General features: G+C 45.9%; 1 protein-coding gene across 1 annotated transcript in view; it reads right to left on the bottom strand.

Annotated features, from left to right (window-relative positions):
• The window catches only part of Rtkn2 (rhotekin 2), a 73,479-nt gene that overhangs the window by 35,362 nt on the left and 13,099 nt on the right, over positions 1 to 25,018 (bottom strand). The window contains exons 5-8 of the mRNA XM_032889236.1: positions 19,868 to 19,926; positions 15,709 to 15,762; positions 14,470 to 14,587; positions 10,973 to 11,167 (exon numbers count right to left, since the gene is read on the bottom strand). Coding sequence (XP_032745127.1) covers positions 10,973 to 11,167; positions 14,470 to 14,587; positions 15,709 to 15,762; positions 19,868 to 19,926 — 426 coding nt within the window. The remainder of the gene's footprint in view (positions 1 to 10,972; positions 11,168 to 14,469; positions 14,588 to 15,708; positions 15,763 to 19,867; positions 19,927 to 25,018) is intronic.

The raw sequence follows: 25,018 nt of genomic DNA on the forward strand, positions 1-25,018 counted from the left end.
CAAATGCTGGGGTGCAGGATGTGGAGAAAGAGGAACACTCCTCCATTGTTGGTGGGGTTGCAGACTGCTACAACCATTCTGGAAATCAGTCTGGAGGTTCCTCAGAAAAATTGGACATTGAACTACCTGAGGACCCAGCTATACCTCTCCTAGGCATATACCCAAAAGATGCCCCAACATATAACAAAGACATATGCTCCACTATGTTCATAGCAGCCTTATTTATAATAGCCAGAAGCTGGAAAGAACCCAGATGCCCTTCAACAGAGGAATGGATACAGAAAATGTGGTACATCTACACAATGGAATATTACTCAGTTATCAAAAACAATGACTTTATGAAATTCATAGGCAAATGGAGGGAACTGGAAAATATCATCCTGAGTGAGGTAACCCAATCACAGAAAAACACACATGGTATGCACTGATTGGTAAGTGGCTATTAGCCCAAATGCTTGAATTGCCCTAGGTGCATAGAACACATGAAACTCAAGAAGGATGATCAGAATGCGAATGCTTCACTCCTTCTTTAAAAGGGGAACAAGAATACCCTTGGCAGGCAATATGGAGGCAAAGATTAAAACAGAGGCAGAAGGAACACCCATTCAGAGCCTGCCCCACATGTGGCCCATACATATACAGCCACCCACTTAGACAAGATGGATGAAGCAAAGAAGTGCAGGCTGACAGGAGCCGGATGTAGATCTCTCCTGAGAGACACAGCCAGAATACAGGAAATACAGAGGCGAATGCCAGCAGCAAACCACTGAACTGAGAACAGGACCCCCGTTGAAGGAATCAGAGAAAGAATTGGAAGAGCTTGAAGGGGCTCGAGACCCCATATGAACAACAACCAGCGAACCAACCAGAGCTTCCAGGGAGTAAGCCACTACCCAAAGACTATACATGGACTGACCCTGGGCTCCAACCTCATAGGTAGCAATGAATAGCTTAGTAAGAGCACCAGTGGAAGGGGAAGCCCTGGGTCCTGCTAAGACTGAACCCCCAGTTAACGTGATTGTTGGGGGGAGGGCGATAATGGGGAGAGGATGGGGAAGGAACACTCATATAGAAGGGGAGGGGGAGGGGTTAGGGGGATGTCGGCCCGGAAATCGGGAAAGGGAATAACAACTGAAATGTAAGTAAGAAATACTCAAGTTAATAAAGAAAAAAAAAAAAGATTTGACAAATGGGACTGAATTGCGAAGCTTCTGTAAGGCAAAGGACACTGTCAATAGGACAAAATGGCAACCAATAGATTGGGAAAAGGTCCATACCAACCCTAAATCCAATAGAGGGCTAATATCTAATATATACAAAGAACTCAAATTAGACTCCAGAGAATCAAATAAACCTATTAAAAAATGGGGCACAGAGCTAAACAAAGAATTCTCAACTGAGGAATACCAAATGGCTGAGAAGCACCTAAAGAAATGTTCAACATCCTTAGTCATCAGGGAAATGCAAATCAAAACAACCCTGAGATTCTACCTCACACCAGTCAGAATGGCTAAGATCAAAAACTCAGGTGACAGCAGATGCTGGCGAGGATGTGGACAAAGAGGAACACTCCTCCATTGCTGGTGGAATTGCAAGCTGGTACAATCACTCTGGAAATCAGTCTGGAGGTTCCTCAGAAATTGGACATAGTACTAACCTGAGGATCCAGCTATACCACTCCTGGGCATATACCCAAAAGAGGCTCCAACATATAACAAAGACACGTGCTCCACTATGTTCATAGCAGCCTTATTTATAATAGCCAGAAGCTGGGAAGAACCCAGATGTCCTTCAACAGAGGAATGGATACAGAAAATGTGATACATCTATACAGTGGAGTACTATTCAGTTATTAAAAACAACCACTTCATGAAATTCTTAGGCAAATGGATGGAACTAGAAAATATCATCCACAGTGAGGTAACCCAGTCACAAAAGAACATACATGGAACGTACTCAGTTATAAGTGGATATTAGTCCAAAAGCTTGGAATTCCTAAGAAAAAATTCATAGATCATATGAAAAGCCCAAGAAGAAGGAAGACCAAAATGTGGATGCTTCGTTCCTTCTTAGAAGGGAGAACAAATTACTCATGGGAAGAAATACAGGGACAAAGAGTGGAGCAGGGACTAAAGAAAAGGTCATCCAGAGACTACCGCACCTGGGGATCCATCCCATATGCATCCACCAAACCCAGTCCTATTGCTGATGCCACGACGTGCTTGCTGACAGGAGCCTGACATGGGTGTCTCCTGAGGGGCTCTGCCAGGGCTCTACTGATACAGATGAGGATGCTTATAACTAACCACTGGACTGAGCACGGGGACCCCAATGGAGGAGCTGAAGGGAGGATTGAAGAAGCTGAAGGGGTTTGCAACACCATGGGAAAAACAACACTACCAACCAAACAGACCCCCAGAGGTCCCAGGGACTAAACCACTAACTAATGCGCACACATGGAGGAACCCAAGACTCCAGCCACATATGTAGCAGAGGATGGCGTTGTCCAACATCACTGGGAAGAGGGGCCTAGGTCCTGTGAAGGCTTGTTTCCCCAGTGTGGGGTAATGCCAGGGCGTTGAGGTTGGAGCGGTTGGGTGGGAGTGGGGACATCCTCGTGGAAGCAGGGGGAGGGGAAACGGGTATGGGGGGATAACATTTGGAACGCAGATACATAAACTATCCAAGAAAACAAAGTTAAAAAGAAAAGGCAGAGGACAGTGAAAGAGCTACCTCTCGGAGAATGACCAGTAGGGATTAATCTGGATGGAGGACACCAATGAGTCAAACACCCGGTGTGGCAGAGTGTGGATGCCAGGCTGATTGAACGGGACTTCCTTTTGGCTGCGAATCTGGAGACAGGCTGAAGGTCAACTAAAGAGACCCAAGAGAGTGAGAGGAGAAAATGGTGAGTCCAGACTATGGAAGCCAGTTCCTGGGACTGTGGAGAGAGAGCTCTGGAGGTCCTTCAGCTGGCTGATAGATTGGGGAGATGGGAGAGTAGAGGAGAAGCTGATGGCCCAGGGAAACAGGAAGTGGGGAGGAGTCCTCCTCAATCACTGAGAAGACAGGTCCAGTGGGGTCTAGCACTGAAGCCGATGAGCCCGAGATACACAGAGGCCAGTCTAGGGGGCTGCTGGACTCGATGGAAGGTGGGCATGTGAGGTCCCTGACAATCAAGACTGTCGGTAGCACCCAGAACACAAGGATCAGCCGTGAGAGGAATGGAGAGACCATGGGGGTTGGGGAAAGAAAGAAAATCATGCCTAATCCTTTAAGAGGAAAAGTCAACGACCACAGAAACTGCGCTTAGAGTCACCATGGTCAGTGGTCATCAACCTCAAAGAAAGGACAAGTTCCTTTTTTCTTAAGCCCTCAGGAGTACAGGTGCTGAAGTGATCAACCCAACAAGAACAAAATATTTAACCAGGCCTGGTGTTCTCCCCAGGTAAGGGCAGGAGCAGGACTCTGAAGGGAGGAAAGAGAGGTGGTGGAGGGTGAGGGATCTTGCTCTAAAGATCATTGATGGATGTGTCAGTGGTGATAAGACCTTGGGAACAACCAAAAGGTAGAAGGCTGAAGAGGGTGGGAAGACTCAGGCCTAGGTCTGAGGAGCTCAAGGGAGCAGACAAGTTGTCTCTGCGTACATTAACTACAGGAGGGAAAACATCCAAGAGAGGGAGGAAGAAAGAAAGGAAACAAAACAAAAACAAAAAAAACCCCAAATACAAAAATATGCCCGGGGTTATTCTAACAGACACACTATACTTTATATACAAGAAGTTATAGTATCTTGCATATTTCTTATGTATTTTTCTTAATATATAATAATAGTTCAATAATATTGTACAGAGCCATATTGGATTTGGGCCTAGCCGCTTTTTGACTGCATGGCTCAAAGTGGCTAGGTGACTCTGGGCTGTTTGGCCACAGATATTCACCTTAAGATATTAAGTCTTAAGATTGTTGGACAAAGCCTCTCCCATGAATTTACGGCACAGGAAGATAACATTCAAGGGATGCCTCAGCTCGAGCAGATACCAGTTATCTCCTGAGTCAACAACCGGTGTCTCCACCACCTGACCTCATCGCCTGACCTCTTTGCCTCCAGCTATCACTGCCTATATCCTCATCTTCCCCTCCTTCATGTTTCACAAAGGTCACTCCCCCTACCTGAAAGCCTTAAAAGCTGTAACGTTCACCCCAATAAACGAGACCTTGACAACAGAACTTTTGCTTGGTCTCCTTCTTCTCTTGCCCCCCATTTAGGCCCTTCGGGACCCTGAATAACTGGGTCCCCGCTGGTGGGGACATAATATATATTTCCTATATATTTCTAGGAAATACAGTATAATTTTTTCTTACCAACCACCACACACATCACCTGATCAGTTATTCCAACACAGCTAAACATTGTGCTCTTGCTGTGCACACAAAAAGCTAGGGGGACCCTGTGTATCTATGCTCTTGGGGCACTGGGGGAATTGGAGAGAAGTCGTGTTATTCATGCGGCCAAATAGGTAAAACTTATGCAAAGACCGAATTACAGGTTTTAAGGTTTCTCTTCGGCTTTGCGCTAGGTTGTTTCTCCGCCGCTGTGGTGAACGCCATGATAAAATGTATTGGGAGAGGAAAGAGTTTACATCACCTTATAGGTTATCATCAGTCATGAAAGGAAGTCAAGGTAGGAGCATAGAGGCAGGAACTGAGAGAGAGGCTTTGGAGGAAAGGTTACTCCGCATGGCTTGCTCAGCCTGCTTTCTTAGGGACCTCAGCACCAGCTTCCCAGGGGATGGCACCACCCACAGTGGGCTGGGCCGGGCCCTCCCACACTAATCAAGAAAATACCTCCACAGACTTGCCTACAGGCCAATCTGATGAAGGTTATTTTATTTCCTCAGTGTGTGTGTGTGTGTGTGTGTGTGTGTGTGTGTGTGTGTGTGTGTGTGTGTGTGTCCCCATATCCAGCACTGGCTTTAAAACATGGTCAAGCCTGAGAATGCAATTCCCCAACTACTAAAAGTTAAATACATAGGCCATTGGCCTCCAGGTCCTAGGAATGGCACATCTAACTATAACAGTATGAAAAAGGAAGGCACTAATAATTCCTTCTAAGAATGGGTATGCTAGAACAGAGCCAGCCGAGGATATGGCCAAGGAAGATAACTGGTTAAATACCATGGAACGTCAGAGGAGAGATCTGGGGGTGCAGCCTATGTAGACACACACACACACACACACACACACACACACACACACACACACACACACACACACACACACACACACACGAAGGCTTAGGCGGAAGACATCCGCGTAGAAGTAAGACTTGAGAGGAAGATGTCAGCGCTGAAGCAAAGCAGCACGCCCTGCCTCCGACAGCTGAAACAGGACCCAACACCCCCACCCCCGTTCACTTCTCTAGATTCTAGTCCTGAAAGTCATCCCGAGTTTCTAGTGACCTGGTTGGTGTGGTTAAGCCATAAGAGCTGACAGCCACCTCTGAAAGTCAGTGGCTGGCAGAGAACCGTGACTGCTTGCCTTTGCCTCAGGTACTCCGGAGAGGCAGCACTTCCGGCGGGGACTTCCGGCTCACCTTGGTGAAGGAAGAACAGGAAGTTTAGAGAAAGCAACTGACTTGCTGGTGGCTAGCGAGAGGACCCTTGTCGTTAACAACTAGCTTAAAATTATAGGGTTCTTTTCAAGGAAAACAAACCATGTAGTAGTCACTTTTCACAAGAATCCTGAGTGGCTAGCGACCTCTGAAGCCCCAGGAACCTCAGGACTTTCCTGTCGGGGCCTCTTCTTAGGTCAGTTGTGTGTGTGTTGTGGGGGGAACGGGTGGGGAGCTGAGTGATCCCTTAGTTAAATTTAGAAACTACATTAGCTTCCCCACCCTCAAACCTTTTAACAGCATCGTTTCAAACCACAGACGCTTCATTTACTGGAGATGTGTTAGGAAATTATTTTATACCTCCAATCTAATTTAAGATGACGCAGGAGGGATTCTTGGGAGATTCGTTTTTATTTTATGGGTACGTGTTCTGCCTGTGTGGACATCTGTGTGACCTGCACGCAGGACCCTCGGAGGCCAGAAGAGGACCTCAGGTGCCCTGGCACTGCAGTCACAGACAGAAGACCAGTGCTCCTCACCGCTCAGCTGAACCCCCCCCCCCAGTGGCTTGCTTGTTTTGTTTTTAAATTTGGTTTGTCTTCTAGTCGACTAAAATATCGCAAATGATACTACAAGTTTTGACAGGAATTTTTTTTTTTTTTTTAAATATGTTTGAACCCTGAAGAACCCTGTCCTAGTCACAAAACAAAAGCACTTAATTCGGCTGTTGGAGGGGAAAACTGGCAAGTTCTAGAGGAGGAAATTTCGGTAAGCCTACATTCCCCAGATAAGAGGAGGAAATGAGTCACATCAGGGAACGTACTAAAAAAAATCTCCAAAACATGTCCGTTGTCTTCTTTAAGCCCAACAATACCATTTTATGATGGTATTTGAAGTTGCTTCATTTTTAGCCCGTGACTAATTACATGGGCATCTTCCAAACCAACAGTGACTTCACTTGAGAAGCATTCGAGTCAGGATTAACAGCCTGTCTGTAAAACATTACATTCATTCCTTTGCGCCAACCCTAACACCGAGTTCCCAAAAGTTTAATCAGCTACATTTTTCCTATCAAGAAGGCTGATTGCTATAATATTGGGGGTGGGGGAGGAATCAAGGGGTATGGAAAATAAAGACTACTTAGATGGTAGTCAGAAAAAAAAATGCATTCTTGTCAAGGAAAAAAAAATAGCTATATTTGGCCAGATACTGTCTCCTAGTTACGTAGTATTTTATAGGCAATCATTTTGGTTAAAGGCCTGCAGTGGAACATTGTACTTGGTTTGTTATTTTAAAAGGCAAAAGTCATCCTCTTGCGCTGTCTGAATACCCGTGCTATACACGAGCCCCTCCCTACCCAGTACTGAAGAGAATGTCAGAGGGTCTGTGGGCTGTGCGTGAGCCTGCAGTGCTGGTCCTCAGAGAACAGGACTGGGTGAGAAGGGATCTGATTATCACATCTTTTGACAGACCTTGGTGGTATAAAAGACTCAAAGGTTCCTGAAACACACCTGAAACAAAACAACAACAACAACAACAACAACAACAACAACAACAACAACAACAACTTAGCATTCGAATTCATGGGCAAATAGTGGAGGCCAATTGTGACAGAAGAGTCAAGACTCTCATGCTCGTTCCTGAGAGCAACAATGGGGCGTAGAACAAGAGGCTCCCAAGAAAACCCCTGGGCTTTGCAGAGAAGCGCAGGCCGAACAAAGGGTCTAGCCTTGTCCCCGTCATCATCTATGACATTACAAAGGGGGCCTGAACGTGAGACCACATCTACATTGAATGTCCCATGTCAAGGCTCTGCCTGGAGTGCATCTACAAGAGCTCAGAAAGGGAAACTCTAGGGAGAACGGGAACGAGAATGTAAAGGTGCAGTTATTAAGTGCCTGCTGTATACAAAGCCCAAGGATCAGCGTACTGAATTCCGTAATGATGGTCCTATGGGGTCAGATGTTCCTGGGGGCGGGGCGGGGAATGTATTAATCTGCCTTGGTCATACAGCAGTAAGCGATAAGAATAAAAAAAATTAAGTACTCCTCATCAAACAGCAAACTTTCACCCATTTAGAACTCTATTCACTGTTGTGGATTCCTTTCAGGATGTCTGAAACCCCCAAAATGCCCTTGAGAGCAAGGGGCTGCATCTTAGCACCTCTGCCTTCCAGTAGAGGAGGGGAGAAGGTAGAAGGCCCAGGGGAAATGCAGCATGCAGGTGCCACTGGAAGAGACCACGGAGATTCTGGCTGTTCTAAAACAACGTTGCTCATAAGAAATGCAACTTCTGTACTAGTTGGTTACCTCTTTCCAACCTAATAAAATTTGAGCCGAAAGCAGAATGATATGATCTCTATAACTAAGAAATGCTTCTACTACTTCAGTGGTCTAAGTGAGATGTCCCTCATAGTCTCTAGTGTTCGAATGATCTGTCCCCAGTTGGTGCGCTATTGGGGAGGCTTAGGAGGTGTGGCCTTGTTGGAGGAAGTGTGTTGGCTCACTTGAGGGTGGGCTTTGAGCTTTTAAAGCCCCGTCTTCCCGGTGCACTCTCTGTGCTTGGTGCTTTGAGATGGGAGCTCTCAGTTTCCCAATCCTGCCTGCATGACTCTGCTTTACCACCATGAACACTGACTCCACAGAACTCAGCCAAAATAAACTCTTCTTTCTATAAGCTGCCTCAGTCACGGCGTATCACCACAGCAACAGAGAAGTAACCAACACAGATGCCTTATGACAGACTTAAACCCATTCCAGCAAAACCCAACAGGATTCCAATGTAAAATGATATCTGAAATGATGTCTTGGTTTTAACATCTGTGTTGGAGAGAATCTTCTAGAACTGTGGACCAGAAATTGAGATTCACTTATTTGTGGATCAGAAAATCAATTCAGTGACTCATAGATGCTATTTTTGGTAAATCTGAATGAACTACAATGAAAAATATACCTAACATATTACAAACACTGCTACCCATTGGCACTGTGCAATCAGTCAGTAAGTCAGTCAGTCGTCAGTCAGTCATAGCATACAGCATATTTCTTGGTTGAGCCCCTATCAAAACCATAAAAATATAAAAACAAAACAAAATAAAACAAAAAACTGGGTGGTGGTAGTGGCTCACACCTTTAATCCCAGTGTTGGGGAGGCAGAGGTAGGCACATTTCTGAGTTCAAGGCCAGCTTGGTCTACAGAGTTGAGTTCCAGGACAGTTAGGACTATACAGAGAAACACTGCCTCAAAAAAGACAAAACAAAACAAAAAAGAAAGAGAAATGAAGGAAGAAAGGAAGAAAGAAAGAAAGAAAGAGGAAGGAAGAAAGAAAGAAGGAGTAAAAAAAAAGAAAGAGAAAGAAAGAAATGGTGGAAAGCCACCAGAAACAGAGTATCTGGCATGGGAGGAGTTCTTAGCTAAATCTTCCTGGCTGGGGCTTTCAGGATCAACACATAGACTATTTCATGTCTGTGATTATAGAGCCTTCAAGATACGCTGAAAGGCTAGCTCTATCAGCCATGCAAAGAAATTTCAGGAATGTGGCCAAGTCAACACTTTCCCAGTGAAACAGGCATAAAACCATGGAGAAAAACAGGAAATCTGTGCAGAAATGCTGATTCTGGGCTCAGCAGAAACAAACAAACCCCACAATGAATAAGGAACCCCCGACTGTAGCCCAGGGCAAGCATGCCTCCCAAGACCAGCTTGTCAAAAGGATGCCCTGATCCCACTGAAGGATTCCCGGGATCCAGGAGGGAGAATCAGAACTGTTAACATGAGGAAACACCACTGTGTATAAACTTGATCGCTCAGATAAAACCTTGCTCACTTCTATGCTTGTGACCAGCACACATTTACGTCTAAAACTTGGTCAAGTGTTAAAAGTCATGAGGTATTGTCTCTCCTCTCCATTGGCTTTCTTGCGGCTGCAGCCGGAGACTTTGTGAAGGTATTGCCTTCTCTTCAAGAGTCCTGGCTTATCCAGAAATGTAGGGTAATGGAACTGAACATCTATCCTGCACCTCCCCTCCCCGAGGCTCAGGGATCGGGGTGGAAGACAGGGCAAAAAGGGTCCAGGAGGCAGGGGTGGTGGATCTCTGCATGGAAACCATGTGTTCTATACATGACAAGGCAGCCACTCATGTGAACTCACAGCAGCATGCACAGGACCTGTGGAAACCCAAACCGGACCATGTCATAGCGTGGTGAGGAAGTTGGATGCAGTCTCACCCCTTGCTGTGAAGCTAATGGCTACTGTTAGTTGCCAGCTAAAGAAAAAGACTGCAGCCCCTGGTCAATCAACCAGGGTCCTCACATCCAAGAATATTTTAGGCAGCACAAATTTGTCTGGAAGGAGTCATTGGGGGCGTGGGGAACAGGATATGAAATTGGGTGGGTAAGAGGTGGGAGATGGACCTAGGGAGAGCTGGGGTGGAGGATGAATTATGTTCAAAACTCTCCAAGAAATAATTAAAAAGAAGAAGATATTCATGGCAAACCTAGGGAGCTATCAGATTAGAGCCTCCAATGAAACAAGGAATTATGGGCAATGGCTGCTAAAAGCGTCAAATAAAAGACAGGTAGCAAGCTTTATGATGGACGCATCAGGCTAGAAGCGCCTGAGCTCAGAAGTAAGACAGGGACCCCCTAACGATGCACAGTGGAAAATATACCAGACCGAGAACCGGAATCCAACCCGTCCCTCAGATCCATTACAAGGGAAGGGGAAAGACAGGAGCCAGGGAAATGTTTTCAAAGCAGCACAGAGATAAGATCAGCTAGGTTATAAAAACAGGCAGCCTGCAAAGCCTGGTTTCCTCAATAAATACGGCCAAGGAAACAGTGGATGGGGTTGTAACAGACTGTGACAAGCCTAAGAGGCTCACTCAGATGCGTACGTACTACTGACCTGATTTGCATAGACACACCTCAAAGGTATCACTTCAGGACTGTACCGTCTGAAACATACAGACCATCAGGTCACGTGGGACTTATTTTTCTAATTTGTTAAATGCGATACTAATATTACACTGGCTTGTTAAAACCATTAAAGAAAGAGAAGTATGACGCACATAAGAGATCCACTTAGCAGAGAGTCAGGGAGCGGATACTTGACACATACAGGCCGCTTCTGAGAAAAACATTTCATCTTTCCGCTTAGACGTGGAATCCCGAGCAACTCAAAAGCAGTTCGCCTGACTTCCGGCCTTGACAGGAAGGGGCCAAGTGCATCTCAGCAGGGTAAGTAGCTCACAACGGAAGTTCCCCTGGGTTGCAGGCTGTTTTCCCAGTTAAAATACAAACATATATGGAAAGACAGCGCTCGGAAATACCACACACACTGTATTAGAAGTAGCTTACGCCACGGAGCTGACAAGCAGGCTCGCCTCCTGGTCCTCCTCCTGCAGCACGGCACTTATCTTCCTTCCCGTAGCTTTGCTGATGGACGTCTTCAGCTTTTTAGCTAGCTTTTTGGGGGTGTTGGTTATGGAAGATTCCTCTGCGCTGCTGCTGTAGACCTCTATCTTTACGCGGAAGTCTGGTCCTGCTTCATTGCTGAAACCAAGAGTGGTTACAGTGATGGGAATCTAATTCAGCAGAGAACAAAACTAAAACACCTTGCGGTGTGTGTGTGGGGGTGTCTTTCCAATATTCAAAATCAGTGCCATTTGAGCCACACGCAAGGAGACACCACGGTCAAGTTTGTCTACTTTCTAAATGGCCTTAGAGGGTTGCAGTAACTTTTAGAGCTGTTAGCGTCTAAAGCAGAATCCATCTTTTTTTAAAAAGCCAGGCACAGAGGCATGGTCCTGCAATCCCAAGGCTGGGGAAGGGAAGGCAGGAAAATACTTGGGGGTAGTTGGCCAGGCAGCCAAAGTCTGATCAGTGAGCTCTAGGTCAGCGAGAGGCTCTCTTTAAAAACACAGTAGACAGGGCCCAAGGCCGTCCTCTGACCTCCAGATGCACGTGCACATATGTCTATGAACACACTCTGTACACCTACAAGAATACTCCACACTCAAAAGAACATGTGTGTGCACATGCATACACAACACACACAACAGGCGAGGGCTTTGCTTCAGTTGAGTCAATGTAAGCAGGCAAAGTGCTCAAAAAAATATCAAGAATAAAACACCCTCATAATGCTGCTTCTCCTTTGCAGTCCTTTGATGCCACCATTTTTCTTAAAGAATTATTTATTTTATGTATATAAGTACACTGTAGCTGTCTTCAGACACACCAGAAGAGGGCATCGGATCTCATTACAGATGGTTGTGAGCTACCATGTGGTTGCTGGGATTTGAACTCAGGACTTCTGGAAGAATAGTCAGTGCTCTTAACCTCTGAGCTATCTCTCCAGCCCCCTGATGCTCCATGTTTGAAGTGTTTATATCATATGTGTAATTTCTCGAAACGACTCTGAATAGAATCTATGGGACCTCGAATTCCTGTTTGTCTTCATATCCAGACAGTCAATCCCTGCCTCATCAAAGGCAACTCCACTGTCTGTTTTTAGAGGGGGAAAGGACCCCAAAAAGGGGTGCACTTGAAAGCGCAGGCCCCCAGAGGGCAGGCTCTGTTTTCACAAAGCACCATGCACACAATTAGAGGGGACCTGATAGGGCTTTACTCAAACCCATTGGGAAATTCTCTCATTTGCCTAGGGGGATGGTTTGGTGGGTAGGTGCTTGCTTAGCAAGCATAAGGACCTTAGTTTGGGTCCCCCAAAGCCATAAATCAGATGCGGTGGCCTGTGTCTGTGAGACCCACGGGCCAGCTTACCTGGGTATTCCTGTCTCATACTAGGTAAAAGGTGAGGGTCTACACCGGAGGTTTTCCTGTGATGTTGGCTCTGCTTCATTAAGTGCCCTTGCATTTATACACATAAACATGCACACATTGAAAATAGACAGACAGACAGACAGACACTCTGCAGTTTGGGGAGCACAAAGACTGGCTTTACTCTTTCCAGGTACAATAAACGACCATCAGCATAGAAAACCACCGTGGTGTTACTAAAATGCAAAACACAATACCAGGTGGTGGTGCAGGCCTTTAACCCTGGCACTCGAGAGGCTGAGGCAGGTGGATCTCTGTGAGTTCAAGGCCAGCCTGGTCTACAGAACCAGAGGTAGCTCTGGTCATCCAGCAAAGCCAGAGTTACTCAGAAAAACCCTGCCTCAAAACCAAACCAAACCAAAGCAAGACAACCAAATAACCAAACAAAAAAACACTCCAAAACCCTAACAAACCAAACAACAGCAAAACTAACCGGAAAACACACTCAGAACCACATTCTTCTGCGGATGCCACGTAAAGACAGAAGGCAGCCTCAGTCCTGGGCCTTTAAAATTCAAATGGCCAATCTACAGTCTGGATACGTCCAAGGACCGACTTACAGCTATTTTTATAGTTTCTTACTTGGCAGCGTCTAAACATACAGTATTCCTGGTAATGAGTAACAAATGTCAATATTTAGAAGAGAACCAGAGATTCATAAATATTGAAGACTTATTAAAAACAAGCATCGTAACAAAGAGCACATTTTTTTTTTAACATTTAGAACATTTGTCAGCAGCTATTTTTAGGCCCATTTAAAATATTTATACCCAAAAAAATGCCAATAAATCGCATGTTGTCTTCCAAGTCATTTGTATTGTTCTTCCTGTGGGAGGGGGAGGGGATCCATCCAACTTTTGTCTCTGGGGCAAAAGACGGAACAATGGCGGACTGGTGTGAAGGCAGGAGACAACTGGTGAGTGGAGGGAGATTTTGCCATTTTGGCAGGGGGAGAAAAAGTCACTAGCACCATCGAGAATAGGAAGGAAGATAGAGATAATGCACGAAATACACTTTAGCCTAAAGTGCACAAGGACTTGGGACCATTCCCGAGGCGGGAGAGAACTGAATTCCGTTGGCTTGCGTACAACTTGTAAAAGGGCCCGCATTACTGCTAGGGTAACTCGTTGTTATATCCTATACAGTTACTCCGGGACACCAGTTGCAGAAGCCACAGGATGCTGTCTGCCGAGGTCCTGTCGGTGTGACGTGAACTACTCTGAAATCTAAAGTGTCACTGGCCGTGGCCAAGAGTGCAGCTGATCACATGTGGGCGGTTCGGACAGCTATTACCACTCCATCTAGAATGGCACCTCAGATCTTCCGAGAAGCAAATCCCACAGGGAGGCAGGCCAACAAAGGCTCTTAGAGAGAGGCCAGGATAAAAAAAAACTCATGTTGGTTAAAAAAATGAGGTCCACAGCTTCCCGGGGAAGCTGTTTCTGTCTCTCTGCATGCTGGCCATAATAAAATGACCCTGCACAAAGCAGCCCCATAAAGGAGCCCTTAGGTTGGCCAAGATGCTCTACACTGCTTGAGTACATGCGAGAAGCCCGCCGTAAGAGAAAGAGCATCCCCAAATTCACCATAAGACGCACTTAAGAGAATGGGTCATAAGCAAGCTCGCTTTACCACTTCGTTAGTTTTGTTCTGAATTTCCTGTGAAGGAAAAGAAAATCAGCTTGGTGCAATCCGTTATATTGCATCGAGCACCCAGTGAAATCCTGTCATAGCTTGGTCAGTGACAGAAATATAAATATTTATGAGAAGTTTAGCAGGGCCATTGAGTCAACTGTTGGCTGGCTAGTATTAATTATAAGATTTCTATTTTATTCTGAATTCAAAAAGAGGGGTAACTTTTAAACATTTTGAAGCTTCCAGTGCTTTGAGAAGAACCAAAGGCCCTTCAGGATGTCGGCCATCGGAATTTCAAAGACAGTAATTAGGCTTTCTTCACTGCTAAGAAAAAAGGAGGCAGAACTTCAGATTTCACCCTCTGGAGGATTAGGGATACTTACAATATGGTGACGTTTTCAAAACATATATCTGTGACGGTCTGGTCCACGATCATCATGTCAGTGTCAAACACTTGGGTTCCCATCCTGAATAAGCAAAAGATGGCAAAGCGCTGTGTGCCTGGTGGAGAGACAGATAAATCACGCCTGTGTGAGACTGGCGGTCCCTCACCCCACTCGAACCCAACCTCAAACTAAGGAACACCGGCCCCTTGGCATCCCCGAGAGATCGCCACAGTCAAATCTGATCACTTAGCAGTCAATGTAAATGATCCCCTCTGTCATTTGACGTCCGAGTCCTAAGAAAAAGGTGACGTTTATGGGCCGGTGCATCAACAGTGGCCAAACATACCAGCAAAGTATGAGCAAGGGAGGAAACGACCTGAGGACTCACACGGCAGGCACGGATGAATACAAAATCAGCTGCCAGACTCTCCAATGTGGTGACGTTCTTAAAAACACCGGGTGATTAAGGGCTAAATCCTCATTACTGAGAAAACGTTAGCTCTTTAGGAAAAGTTTAGTCTCTCCAGGAATCGGGAAGATTGTCTCAAATCCCACAAGTACTCCTCGGTGAAGTGAATTATACGTCCTAATTGAAAAACAAACACTTGCCTGATTTAGATTCTCCATGTAAAACTAATTATGCCCAATACCATTCGGCTTCTGGAACATGGACGAAGCCATCGCAGGAGACGAGGCAGGTGAAGGGCTGCCGGGTCTCCGAGCTTCGCCTCGCACCGCTAAGCTACATTTGAGATTAACGTCCGTGATCCAAGTGATTCACGGGCTTGTGAAGACTGTGTGTAGCCAATGAAACGGTGAGGAAGAAAAAAATCACACCGAGCTAGAAACTCTTCACTACATCCTCTTAAAAATGACCCAGCAAAGCAAAGCTCGGACCTCTTAGAGTAAGAGAAGAAGAGAAATTCCGCGTTTACTGACTCGCCCGTGCTCTTTTGGAACATGGGGACTCTGCCCTTCTCCCCATCTCTCCATCCTGAGCCCATCACACAGATCCCCACTGCTGAGTCCCCCCCTCACAGGTATGCTTATCTTAATCTGAATCAGGGAACCGATTCGCAGACCCCCAAATCAGAAAACAGCAGTTTGCCCGCACGGGGCTTATTGTCGAATGGCAGCAGCATGTCTCCAAACCAAAGGGCTCTGCACTCAGAAATCACGAATGCGTCCTGTGCACCCAAGGAAACATTTCCAAATACAAATGAAAGCCATACGTACATTCCTTATGACCGAAGTGATCGGAGTCTTTCCACATTAACGGTATTCGAATATCTATAAAGAAGGCAAAAAATTATTTTGATAATTTTTATTTCTTCCATAATGTGAACCTCTGCACTCCAGGATGGATTGCGCCCATCAAAGACAAAAAGAAATGTATCCATCAATTTCCTAATTATTGTTCACAGATGATTTAAAATTTTTATTCATTTTTATGTTGGTGGGTGTTTTGCCTGCACCACTTGCACGGCTAATGCCCATGAAGGCCAAAAGAGGGCGCTATATCCACCGGCTCTGAGGTACAGGTGGTTGTGAGCCGTATGTGGGTGCTGGGAACCCAACTCAGGTCCTTAGCAAGTCGGTGCACACTCCCAGCCTCTGAGCACATCTCCCCGGCTCGTCGGGTGGTATTTTTAGAAGTTATTAAATATATGTAAAATTTGGGAGTATCTGAAGTGAGAACACGTTCTTCTAAATGTTATTTTAGCTCTAGATCTATGCCCTTTCCTTTCCTCCAGCTTTACGCTGACTTCCTTATTAGCTGTGCCATTCTGAGCCCATCCACGGCTGTTCCTGGGCCAAACACCTCATGTACGGAATGAATCCATTATCAACGTACACCTCCCAACCCCGACTGCTAGGATCGCTGTCTTTTGGAGGCATGTGACTGTCACTGGTTTGTTATAAGAATTTTTTTTTTTCAATTTTGGTCAAAATTTCCTCTTAAAGGTTTTAATATCCAAAATAACAGGAACATATAACTTATATTTATTTACTGTGTGTGTGTCGCGCTCTCTCTCTGTTGAAGCTGGTTCTCTGCTTCCAGTGCGGGGTCTCAGGACAAGTGACGTCATCAGGGTTGACGGCGAGCACCTTTATCTGTTGAGTGTCCTCACTGGCTCAGGGCACTAATAACTTTAATATTTTATATTCATATAATATATTTACTCTTAACATTTGCTCTAGCTTTTTGTTTGAGGGTTAGAGATCAAGCCCAGGGACTCAGGAGAACCCCCATCGAGCTGCCTCCAGCTCCCACCCTCGCATCTTAATTAAGGTCATTTCTTATATATTTAATGCTTGAGGGGGGTTATTGCTTTCTTGTAAGTTACATTTTTTCCACTGTAGTCTTCAGCAAGTTATTGCTGGTTTTAAGAGAAACTACCGCTTTTTATTTATTTATCCAAAATCCCGTCTCCTTTCATTGAGTGCTTTATTTAATTCCAGTGTCTCAGTCCCTTCCCCGAGGTCATATCCATCTGCCATTCATTAGCCTCAAAAGTATCCAATCTGCCTGTTCATTTCCAATAGCTTTGTTTTTCAGCCATTATTGTAGCCGCAACTCCAAGCCAGTGCTAATTTATGTTGACGTAGTAAGACAATGGTATTTTGTCCTTGAGTTTAGTATGGATGTCTTCATTGTTTTAGAACTGTAACCCGGCTGATGGCCGGTCCAAACTCACTTCTAGCTTGACCACAGTGGCCGCCTCCTGCCTTTCACTCCACAGTGGCCAGTGGCTCTCACTCCTAGCTGTCCTGGCTGTGGTGGGCAAGCTTTAACTGTTCACACTCTCTCGGAAGGATACTGACCCAGGTTTCCTTAGCTGTTTCCCCAGAGCGTGGGTTCGACCCTGCTCTTCCCCATGTACCCCCTTGGCTCCATGTAAACCAAGGGAATAATTCTCACGTGTGTCCATGTCGGCTGTGTATTCTTCAGACAGCAAAGGATCCAGCTTCGAATGACAGAAATGCCTTCGAGATTCTGGCAAATGACCAACTGGAATTCAGCTTACAGTGGTCCACCTTTGTTTTTGTTTGGTTGGTTTTTTGTTGTTGTGGTTTTGTTTTGTTTTTAATGTCTCCGCTGACATTTTATGGCAGCTAAGACAGCTCAAACAACATTGTGGCTGACCAGATGTGTCAGGTTCCAGCTACAATTTTGGCAAAAGAAAACCTAGAGACTGGGGCGATGGTTCGGAGGTTGAGCATTTGCTGCACAATGACAGTTGAGCTCGTAGAGCCAAGTACATGAGCGGTGGCTGTGACAGCCACCTGTAATTCCAGCCTCGGGGGGGTCCCCAAGGAAAGTTGACTCTAAAGACTAGGCATCGCCAGGTACCTGTGGGTTTGACTGACAGGCCCCGCCTCAAAGTAAGTAACGTGGAAGAACTGAGGATGACACAGCCTCAAACATGTACACATGTACTAACACATGTCCACATATATGCAAACACGCACACACATGAAAAGAAAGAAAGAAAGGAAGGAAGGAAGGAAGAAAGGACAGACAGACAGACAGACATGAAAAGAAACTGCTGAGGTGTGTGGGAAACTGATTTGGCCTGGTCATTGAGCTGGGAGGGGAACCCACACACCAGTCACCCCACATCACCTGGTGTAGGAAGGATGGGGTGAACCTGCTATTTGTATAGTTAGAAAGATCTGGTCAGTGGAGACCTCAAACTCCAGGTCTGTCCCGTTTACAGCGCAATCTTAGAAACATTCTGAAACTGGACGGCAAAAGTGTCCAGTCCGCAGAAATCATGCTAATGACATGGGCATCCCATCTCCTGGGCTTCATTCCTTAATTTCGTTTAAAAACGTCTTGGGAAGAAAAAAAAAGAGCCGACCTCTGCCTCTGTACAAAGATATCTGAGATCGTGAAAAGCGGCCCTTGGCCTTACGTATGCTTTAGACTCCCTTCTAAGTGCAGTAGCAGTAACAATCGCTCTCGAAACAGTAACAGACGATGCTAATCACAGAACTCACTGCGCAGGTCACCTACCTCCTTCACCCACAGAGTGGTGCCTTATTAGAAGCAAGGGAGGACGGCAATACTTAAGTGGTGGTGGGAAATCTCTACAATATTTAAGCTACCCGTGTTAAAACGTAGTTAAACACTGTGGAGAGGATTTTGCAAATGTCCTCCGTTCCGCCACAAAAGAACCCAGGCAAAGCCGTGGGCCTCATGTCAGCCCCAAGCACAAGACTAAGACAAGGACACAGGCCACGGCAGAGGGCACGTCGGCCACAAGCAGAAGACTGGCCATGAACGACAATAACCACAAAATAGGCAGTTCATCTACTTTTCAGAAGTGCCCCTCCCCGCCACTGAGGGCAATTCCTCCGATTTTGCCAGTGAGGTCAAATAAAACTCAGTGAAACTTTCGTCCAGCCACGGCTGTGAGCGATGGGACGGGGAACAGTCCCTTGACCAGCAAGCCAGGTGACACGATAGCAAGCACTCTACCTCGGGCCAATGGGCTCACCACTGGAGGTCAGCGCAGGCCACAAGGCTGTTTCCAGGGTGTGGCTTCAGCACCCAGCTGGTGTTAATCGGGGGGCATCTCTACGCCACCTCTCGTGTGGAGAGGGTGGGGGGCGCTGCCCGGTTTTTTTTGTTTGTTTGTTTGTTTGTTTGTTTTGAGAAACCGAGACTGACTGCCCCAGCGCCATCTAGTGGCAAGGTGCCTCCTCACTCTGCCGACAGGAGACACCATTCCAGCCGGAGCAAGGATGGGAGGGAAATGGGGGAAATGCTACAATTTCACAACCCAATTAGGTGTCTCAATCAGGGCCTCTGTTGACAAGAGAAGGGGCAAAAAAAAATCTGCCTAAACCACGTGGCTTGTGTAATGGAAGACAGAGCCAGGAAAAGAATTAGGCAGAATGCGAAACTTGGCGGGGTTGGGGCAGTTTGCTTTTTATTGGCTGACAGTGGTCAGTCGTCTCCCTCATATTCACCGAGCAACCACCAGGAGCCAAGCCCAGTGACAGTGGCTTGGTACAGTGCGATAAACAGAGCAAACGTGGGCCAAGCCGCCCACGGGACGTGCAGCTTGGACAATCTTTATACAGGAACAGCAGGGAGAGAAAGCTCGAGGGTTTGCAGTGCAACTCCAGCACTCACCAGCAAGCAGGTGACTTGAACCCACCTTCCTCACACCCCACGGCCCAAACAGAAGACAAACTGGCACAATGTGTGGAGCAGATGACATTAGAGTTTCCCTAATCCACGAGGTCCCATGCACTTGTGGAACAGAAGGATTAAAAAGTTAGAATAAATAATCCGATGCTGGAAATACAGAATGTGCAGGGCCAGCAACGCTCGTCAGTCCTAAACATATTCGGGGACCCGTGGTGACACACCTCAGCGTACCTGACAGAGCGATCTTCCCTCTGCAGGGTTCTTGTTCTTTAGTTTCGAAACTTGCATCCCTGTCGAGAGAAAAACACATCAGGTCTTTTGAAAACAGCTGAGCTTTAAAATAAAGAGGTAGCTATGGATACTAAGGACTAGTGTGAGGTCTTGATCAGGTCTTGGTCAGGACTTGGTCAGGCAGCCGCTAGCTAGCTTTCAGGGAGATACAGAGACACCCTCTTTTGAGTGCACGTGAACTATTAATATTGCCTAATAACGTGTACTGGTTACGCTATGATGTCCAACTTCTCACAAAGCTTGGAGTTCATCAGCTGCACTGGCCTGGAAGAGTCAGGTGTTGTCCAGCCAATCTGGGCTGCTATTCCTACGGTCCAGTCACCTCGTGCTTTATTTTTATGTGTAGTTGGCGTGACATCTCATTTCTTGTAAGCTCCAAAGAACGAACACACAATACGTTAGGATGAGCGAATAGGATGTGGGGAGGGAAACAGCAAAACATTTCCAGGGAAACTTTAAGACGGAAGCCAACAGCGACCCCCAAATTGGGATTTCACACTACACAAAACAGAGTGAGACACCATTTAAGCCAGAGGATCACACAGATAAGGCTAGCCTGTGCTACCAAGGGAGACCTTGTCTTGAAAACAAAGCCAGGGAAGGCAGAATGGGTCAGTGGGTACTTTCGGTCTAACATGGGACCTGACTTTGATCTCTAGGACCCATATCATGCAAAAAAAAGAGAACAGATTCCCACAAAGTTATTATGTAAAGATATTCTCAAGCTATAATCGGAATCTAATTGATCATAAAACTTTGAAGAATTAAGTCTGTTTAAAAAAAAAAACCGAGAAAAAAAATCAAACCTCAAATTTCTGGAACTTTAGTTATTTTCAATCCCAATACTTCCAAAAAGTTATGAAACAGTGTATCTTATCCAGACAAACCCTGGTTACACTACTGTGTAAGACCCATAGATGCTAGTTTGTTTCTTCCAGAGCTGAGGAGTAAATCCAGGGCCTGTCATTCTACCACTGAGCAAGCTCTCTAACCCCTAAAAGGCAAACATAACCAAATTAAGGAAATTATCTGTAGGTACAGAAAATGAGCGACAGAGGGCGCTAGCCTGCCATGCTCTTACCAAGATCTGTATGAAAAACGTTCTGAGTAAACACAGATTGGCCTGGTTTATATTGTTCCATATGGGGATTTTTAAACAGCCATTTCTGGGCCAAAATTAGTGCACTGTAACAATAAATAGCACAATGATAACAATATTTTACTTTTTCTTAATGAAAATTGTAAGAGGATTCTGACTGGTATTCTGTAAGCCGATTATCAAACCCTCCACCTTTTATGCAAACTGGTGAAAACTAGACGCTCAAAAATTCATGGTGTAGAATGTAAAATCGCCCTGAAACTATGATAGTATGGCTTCATGCTGTCCTAGAATATATCCCACGTGTGATATAGTCAGCCCACCCCCCACCCATAGACACCAAACCATCGACAATTTGAGAAATAAATTCAGTAACGTCTTTAAATACACGTACAGAATTTTTACGTCCCAGCTAGGCTCTTTCTTTTTTTAACTTACAGTCTGTAAGTGATAAAGTAGGAGACTGGAGTGTGAGGGCGGGCAGTCATACCCAACTTGCTATGCTATCTCGGCACTATTAAAAACTCACAATTATGTTGAATGACACACACATAATTAAATCCTATAAATGACTCTAATTAGCATTATTAATATATTTTTTTTTACAAAGCCAAATAAAGCATTTCAGAGCAAGAGTGGAGAAGAGATGGACCGGCTGAGGTGGGGGACGGGAACTCACGGAGGGCGGTGCTGAAATGTAAGCTCCTGAGTGTGGAGGAAGATGCTGTGTACTGAGCCGGCGCCACACCCAGTACCGCGCCTCCGTGGCCCGGGGGGCTTCTGGGACTGCGGCTGAGAGGGCAGGAATGGTCCTTGGAATGGTGCACGCAGCAGACCTAGACTCAAGCTTTGGGCTTCACCCATCAATTACGACTTCCCTTAGCGAGTTGCTGTACACCTGACGGCATCCCCAGTAATGAGAAGGGACATTATCTAGTTATCACGCAGCTGCTGAACAAAGCGACGACTCTAATGGGCCTGTGGAATTCTTTACGGTGTCTCACAAACAGAGGCACCGGGTTGTGAGCATTGAGGTTTTAGCTCGAGGGATGAGCCTAGTCAGTTTAGGGAGAAAGATACAGGGTCTAATTCCAGGTTCCTGTGACGCGTCATCGAAGACTTTCTCTACACATCCCACCAAAGCCTTCGTTCATATCAACGAGAAAAGCAAGGCCTCCTGTAGCCTTCCTCAGTACCACAACCAGAAAACAGGGAGGCTGCCAAAAATGCCACTAATCTATGGGAGATGTGGAAGCCAGCTCCTGGAGACCTCACCCCACAGAGTTCGGCGACTGGTCGCTAATGTTACGCTAGCCTGGGAACGAAGAGAGGGTGTGCACGAAGCTTGGGAAAGACCACAGCACTAGATCCTGGGGGGTTGAAAAATACTTAGGAGGAGGGAGGCACATGGCGGGAGAAGTTTGGCATGAAAATTAAAAGAAGTCAGTTAACCTTAAGAACGCTAAGAAATAACATCATATCCAAGAACCAGAGGGGCTGGGAATTTGGCTCAGTGGTAGAGCGCTTGCCTAGCAAAAGCGCAAGGCCCTGGGTTCAGTCCCCAGCTCTGAAAAAAAAAAAAAAAAAAAAAAAGAACCAGAAAACCAACGTGTCCAAAAGGCATCATTATTAAAGGTATGGTCCACTACTCTAAAAACCAAAACACCAGTGCATAAGAAACCAAGGACACCCTTCTAGCAACGGCCCACTACACCACCACGGCCTGGTCCAGGAAAATGTTGCTGAATCATAACGGACAAGAAGAATCTCCAAAAAGAGACCCTCCAAAGCTACCCTAGAGCAGGGAATCGGCAGATAAAAATATTCCATTAGTCGCACCTTCAAAATCCAGAAAATAATAAGACTCGAACACAATACCCCAGAATGAAGCATGTGATGTTAAACAAGTCTTAGCCAGCGGTGAGTCCTGTGAGCTAGAATAATGTCTACCATAGCAATATAAACCCACGGGGGCCGTCGTGGCACGGGTGTTTTGGGGATGAAGGTTATGGGGGTGACCCCAAGAGGAGAGGCAGGCGCATTACTACAAATCTGCTCAAGAACCCACTGTCAGGAGCTCAAGCGCCCAGCTGTGAGCCTACTATTCGCTAAGCAGATACAGTGTCAAATGGCCCCTGCAGTCTTATCCCTCGGACACATAAATCAGTGCCGCTCTCAAACCTTACGGGAGGAGTTCCTTTTCCTTGGCAGTGGCTAATGTAGAAAATCCCAAGTCCAAGTGTGAAGGGTCAATCCTCCAGTGGTAGGGGAATGTCCTACCATGGGAGAGGTCACAGGTTCAATCCCGTAGGACTCTACACTGGACCTCCAGCTACAGCGAAAAACAGAGAATATGGAGAAGGCTCGAGGACAACCGAAGGAAACCACCAAAGCGGTGTAGACCGCAGAATATTTAAAAGACTTTAAAGGTCTAGACGCTTCAGAGCATTAAAAACAACAGGGTTTTAGAAAAGATTTGTTAAAAGAAACCTAAGGGACGTAACCAGATGCACTGCATGAAACTCTATTAATCAAACTTTAATGTATAAAAAAAAACAAAACAAAAACTACGGCTGGGTAGGGGTGAAGCACCCCTTTAATCCTAGCACTCGGGAGGCAGAGGCAAGTGGATCTTTGTGAGTTCCAAGCCAGCCTGGTCTACAGAGAGAGAGAGAGATAGCCAGGGCTACATGGAGAAACCTTGTCTCGAAAAACAAATAAACAAACAAAACAACCCAAAACTATGAGAGATTTCTGAGCAATTAGATAAGGAGTGGATGTAGAAAATTATGAAATTATTAACATTTTACATATAGTCACATATTGACTACACAGAAGAACATTACAGACAGATGAATTCCAAACCATTAAGATGCACATGTCCTGTTTGTAACTCACATGCACACAGAGAGAAAGGCGGCCGTGGACGAGCACACGTGCCAAGAGATTAACAGCCAACTAAGTGAACACAGGCGGATGTTTACCTATGAAAGAGTTTGTGATGAATAAGTGGTTTAAATCAAAAGAGGCAGCTGGGACACTGTGAGCAACACAGTAGGTAGTGAGAGCCTCAGAACACAAGAGGGAGTAACAAGGAGAAGCAGCAGCTATCTGGTTGCTCTTGAAGTGAGTCTTAATTTCCACTGTAACTCAGAAGGGGGACAGGGCAGATGGCTTCCTCCTCCTGCAACCTCGGAGTGACTAGTTTCTGCTGTCCTTCTAAGCATGGTGTCAACCCAGGACTACTCCAGCAGACAGATGTTAAGACGATGGACTCAGCAAAGGTGTCTTACAGCCCTGGCTTTCAAAGAAGTGAGATTAGCAGGTTGTTTTCATCAAATGGCAGTGGTAGCTCATGATACAGAACATGTGAAATGAAGACCCAGGAGTAAGCCCCGGAGAAACTCACCCACCGGATCTCATCCCCTCCTGTAAATGTAACTTTTATTCTCCTGAAGTAATTGTCCTCTTCAAGGTTTACTGCCTCTGTCTGCTAACCGAGGCCTAGTCCTGGAAGCTTCTAGCATCCGTACAATCTTATCTAGGCCTAGAATGTTTTCAGACTCTGAAACTTACTGCTGAATAAGCTCACCCTTTCTAGCTTTTTCTGAGTTCTGGCTGGCTGGTCAACTGCTCTGTTCTGGCGGATGCTCCTCTCCAAGCCAACTGATTCAATCTGGCTTCTCTCAGCTTCCTACTGAATTGCTCTGCTTCATCTCAAACTAACTCTAGCAATCTGTTCTAATCTTCTGGCTCGTCTGTCTTCACCTGTGTCTGTAAAACTGTCCTGGTAAAACCACTTCTCTTCTCGGCACGGCTCTCTTAAGTAGCTCCCCTTTCCTCTCTGTTCTCGTGAGAGCTGGGCATTTCTGTCAAATCTTTCTCTGATTCCTCACTTTGTCTGCCACTCGATCAGGCACCGCTTTCAAACATGGGTGTTTCCTTCTACAAACTAACTTCACCTTCATCGTTTGGGATTAAAGGTGGGTACT

This window comes from Rattus rattus, chromosome 18 (assembly GCF_011064425.1).
Source record: "Rattus rattus isolate New Zealand chromosome 18, Rrattus_CSIRO_v1, whole genome shotgun sequence".
NCBI classification, from domain to species: domain Eukaryota; kingdom Metazoa; phylum Chordata; class Mammalia; order Rodentia; family Muridae; genus Rattus; species Rattus rattus.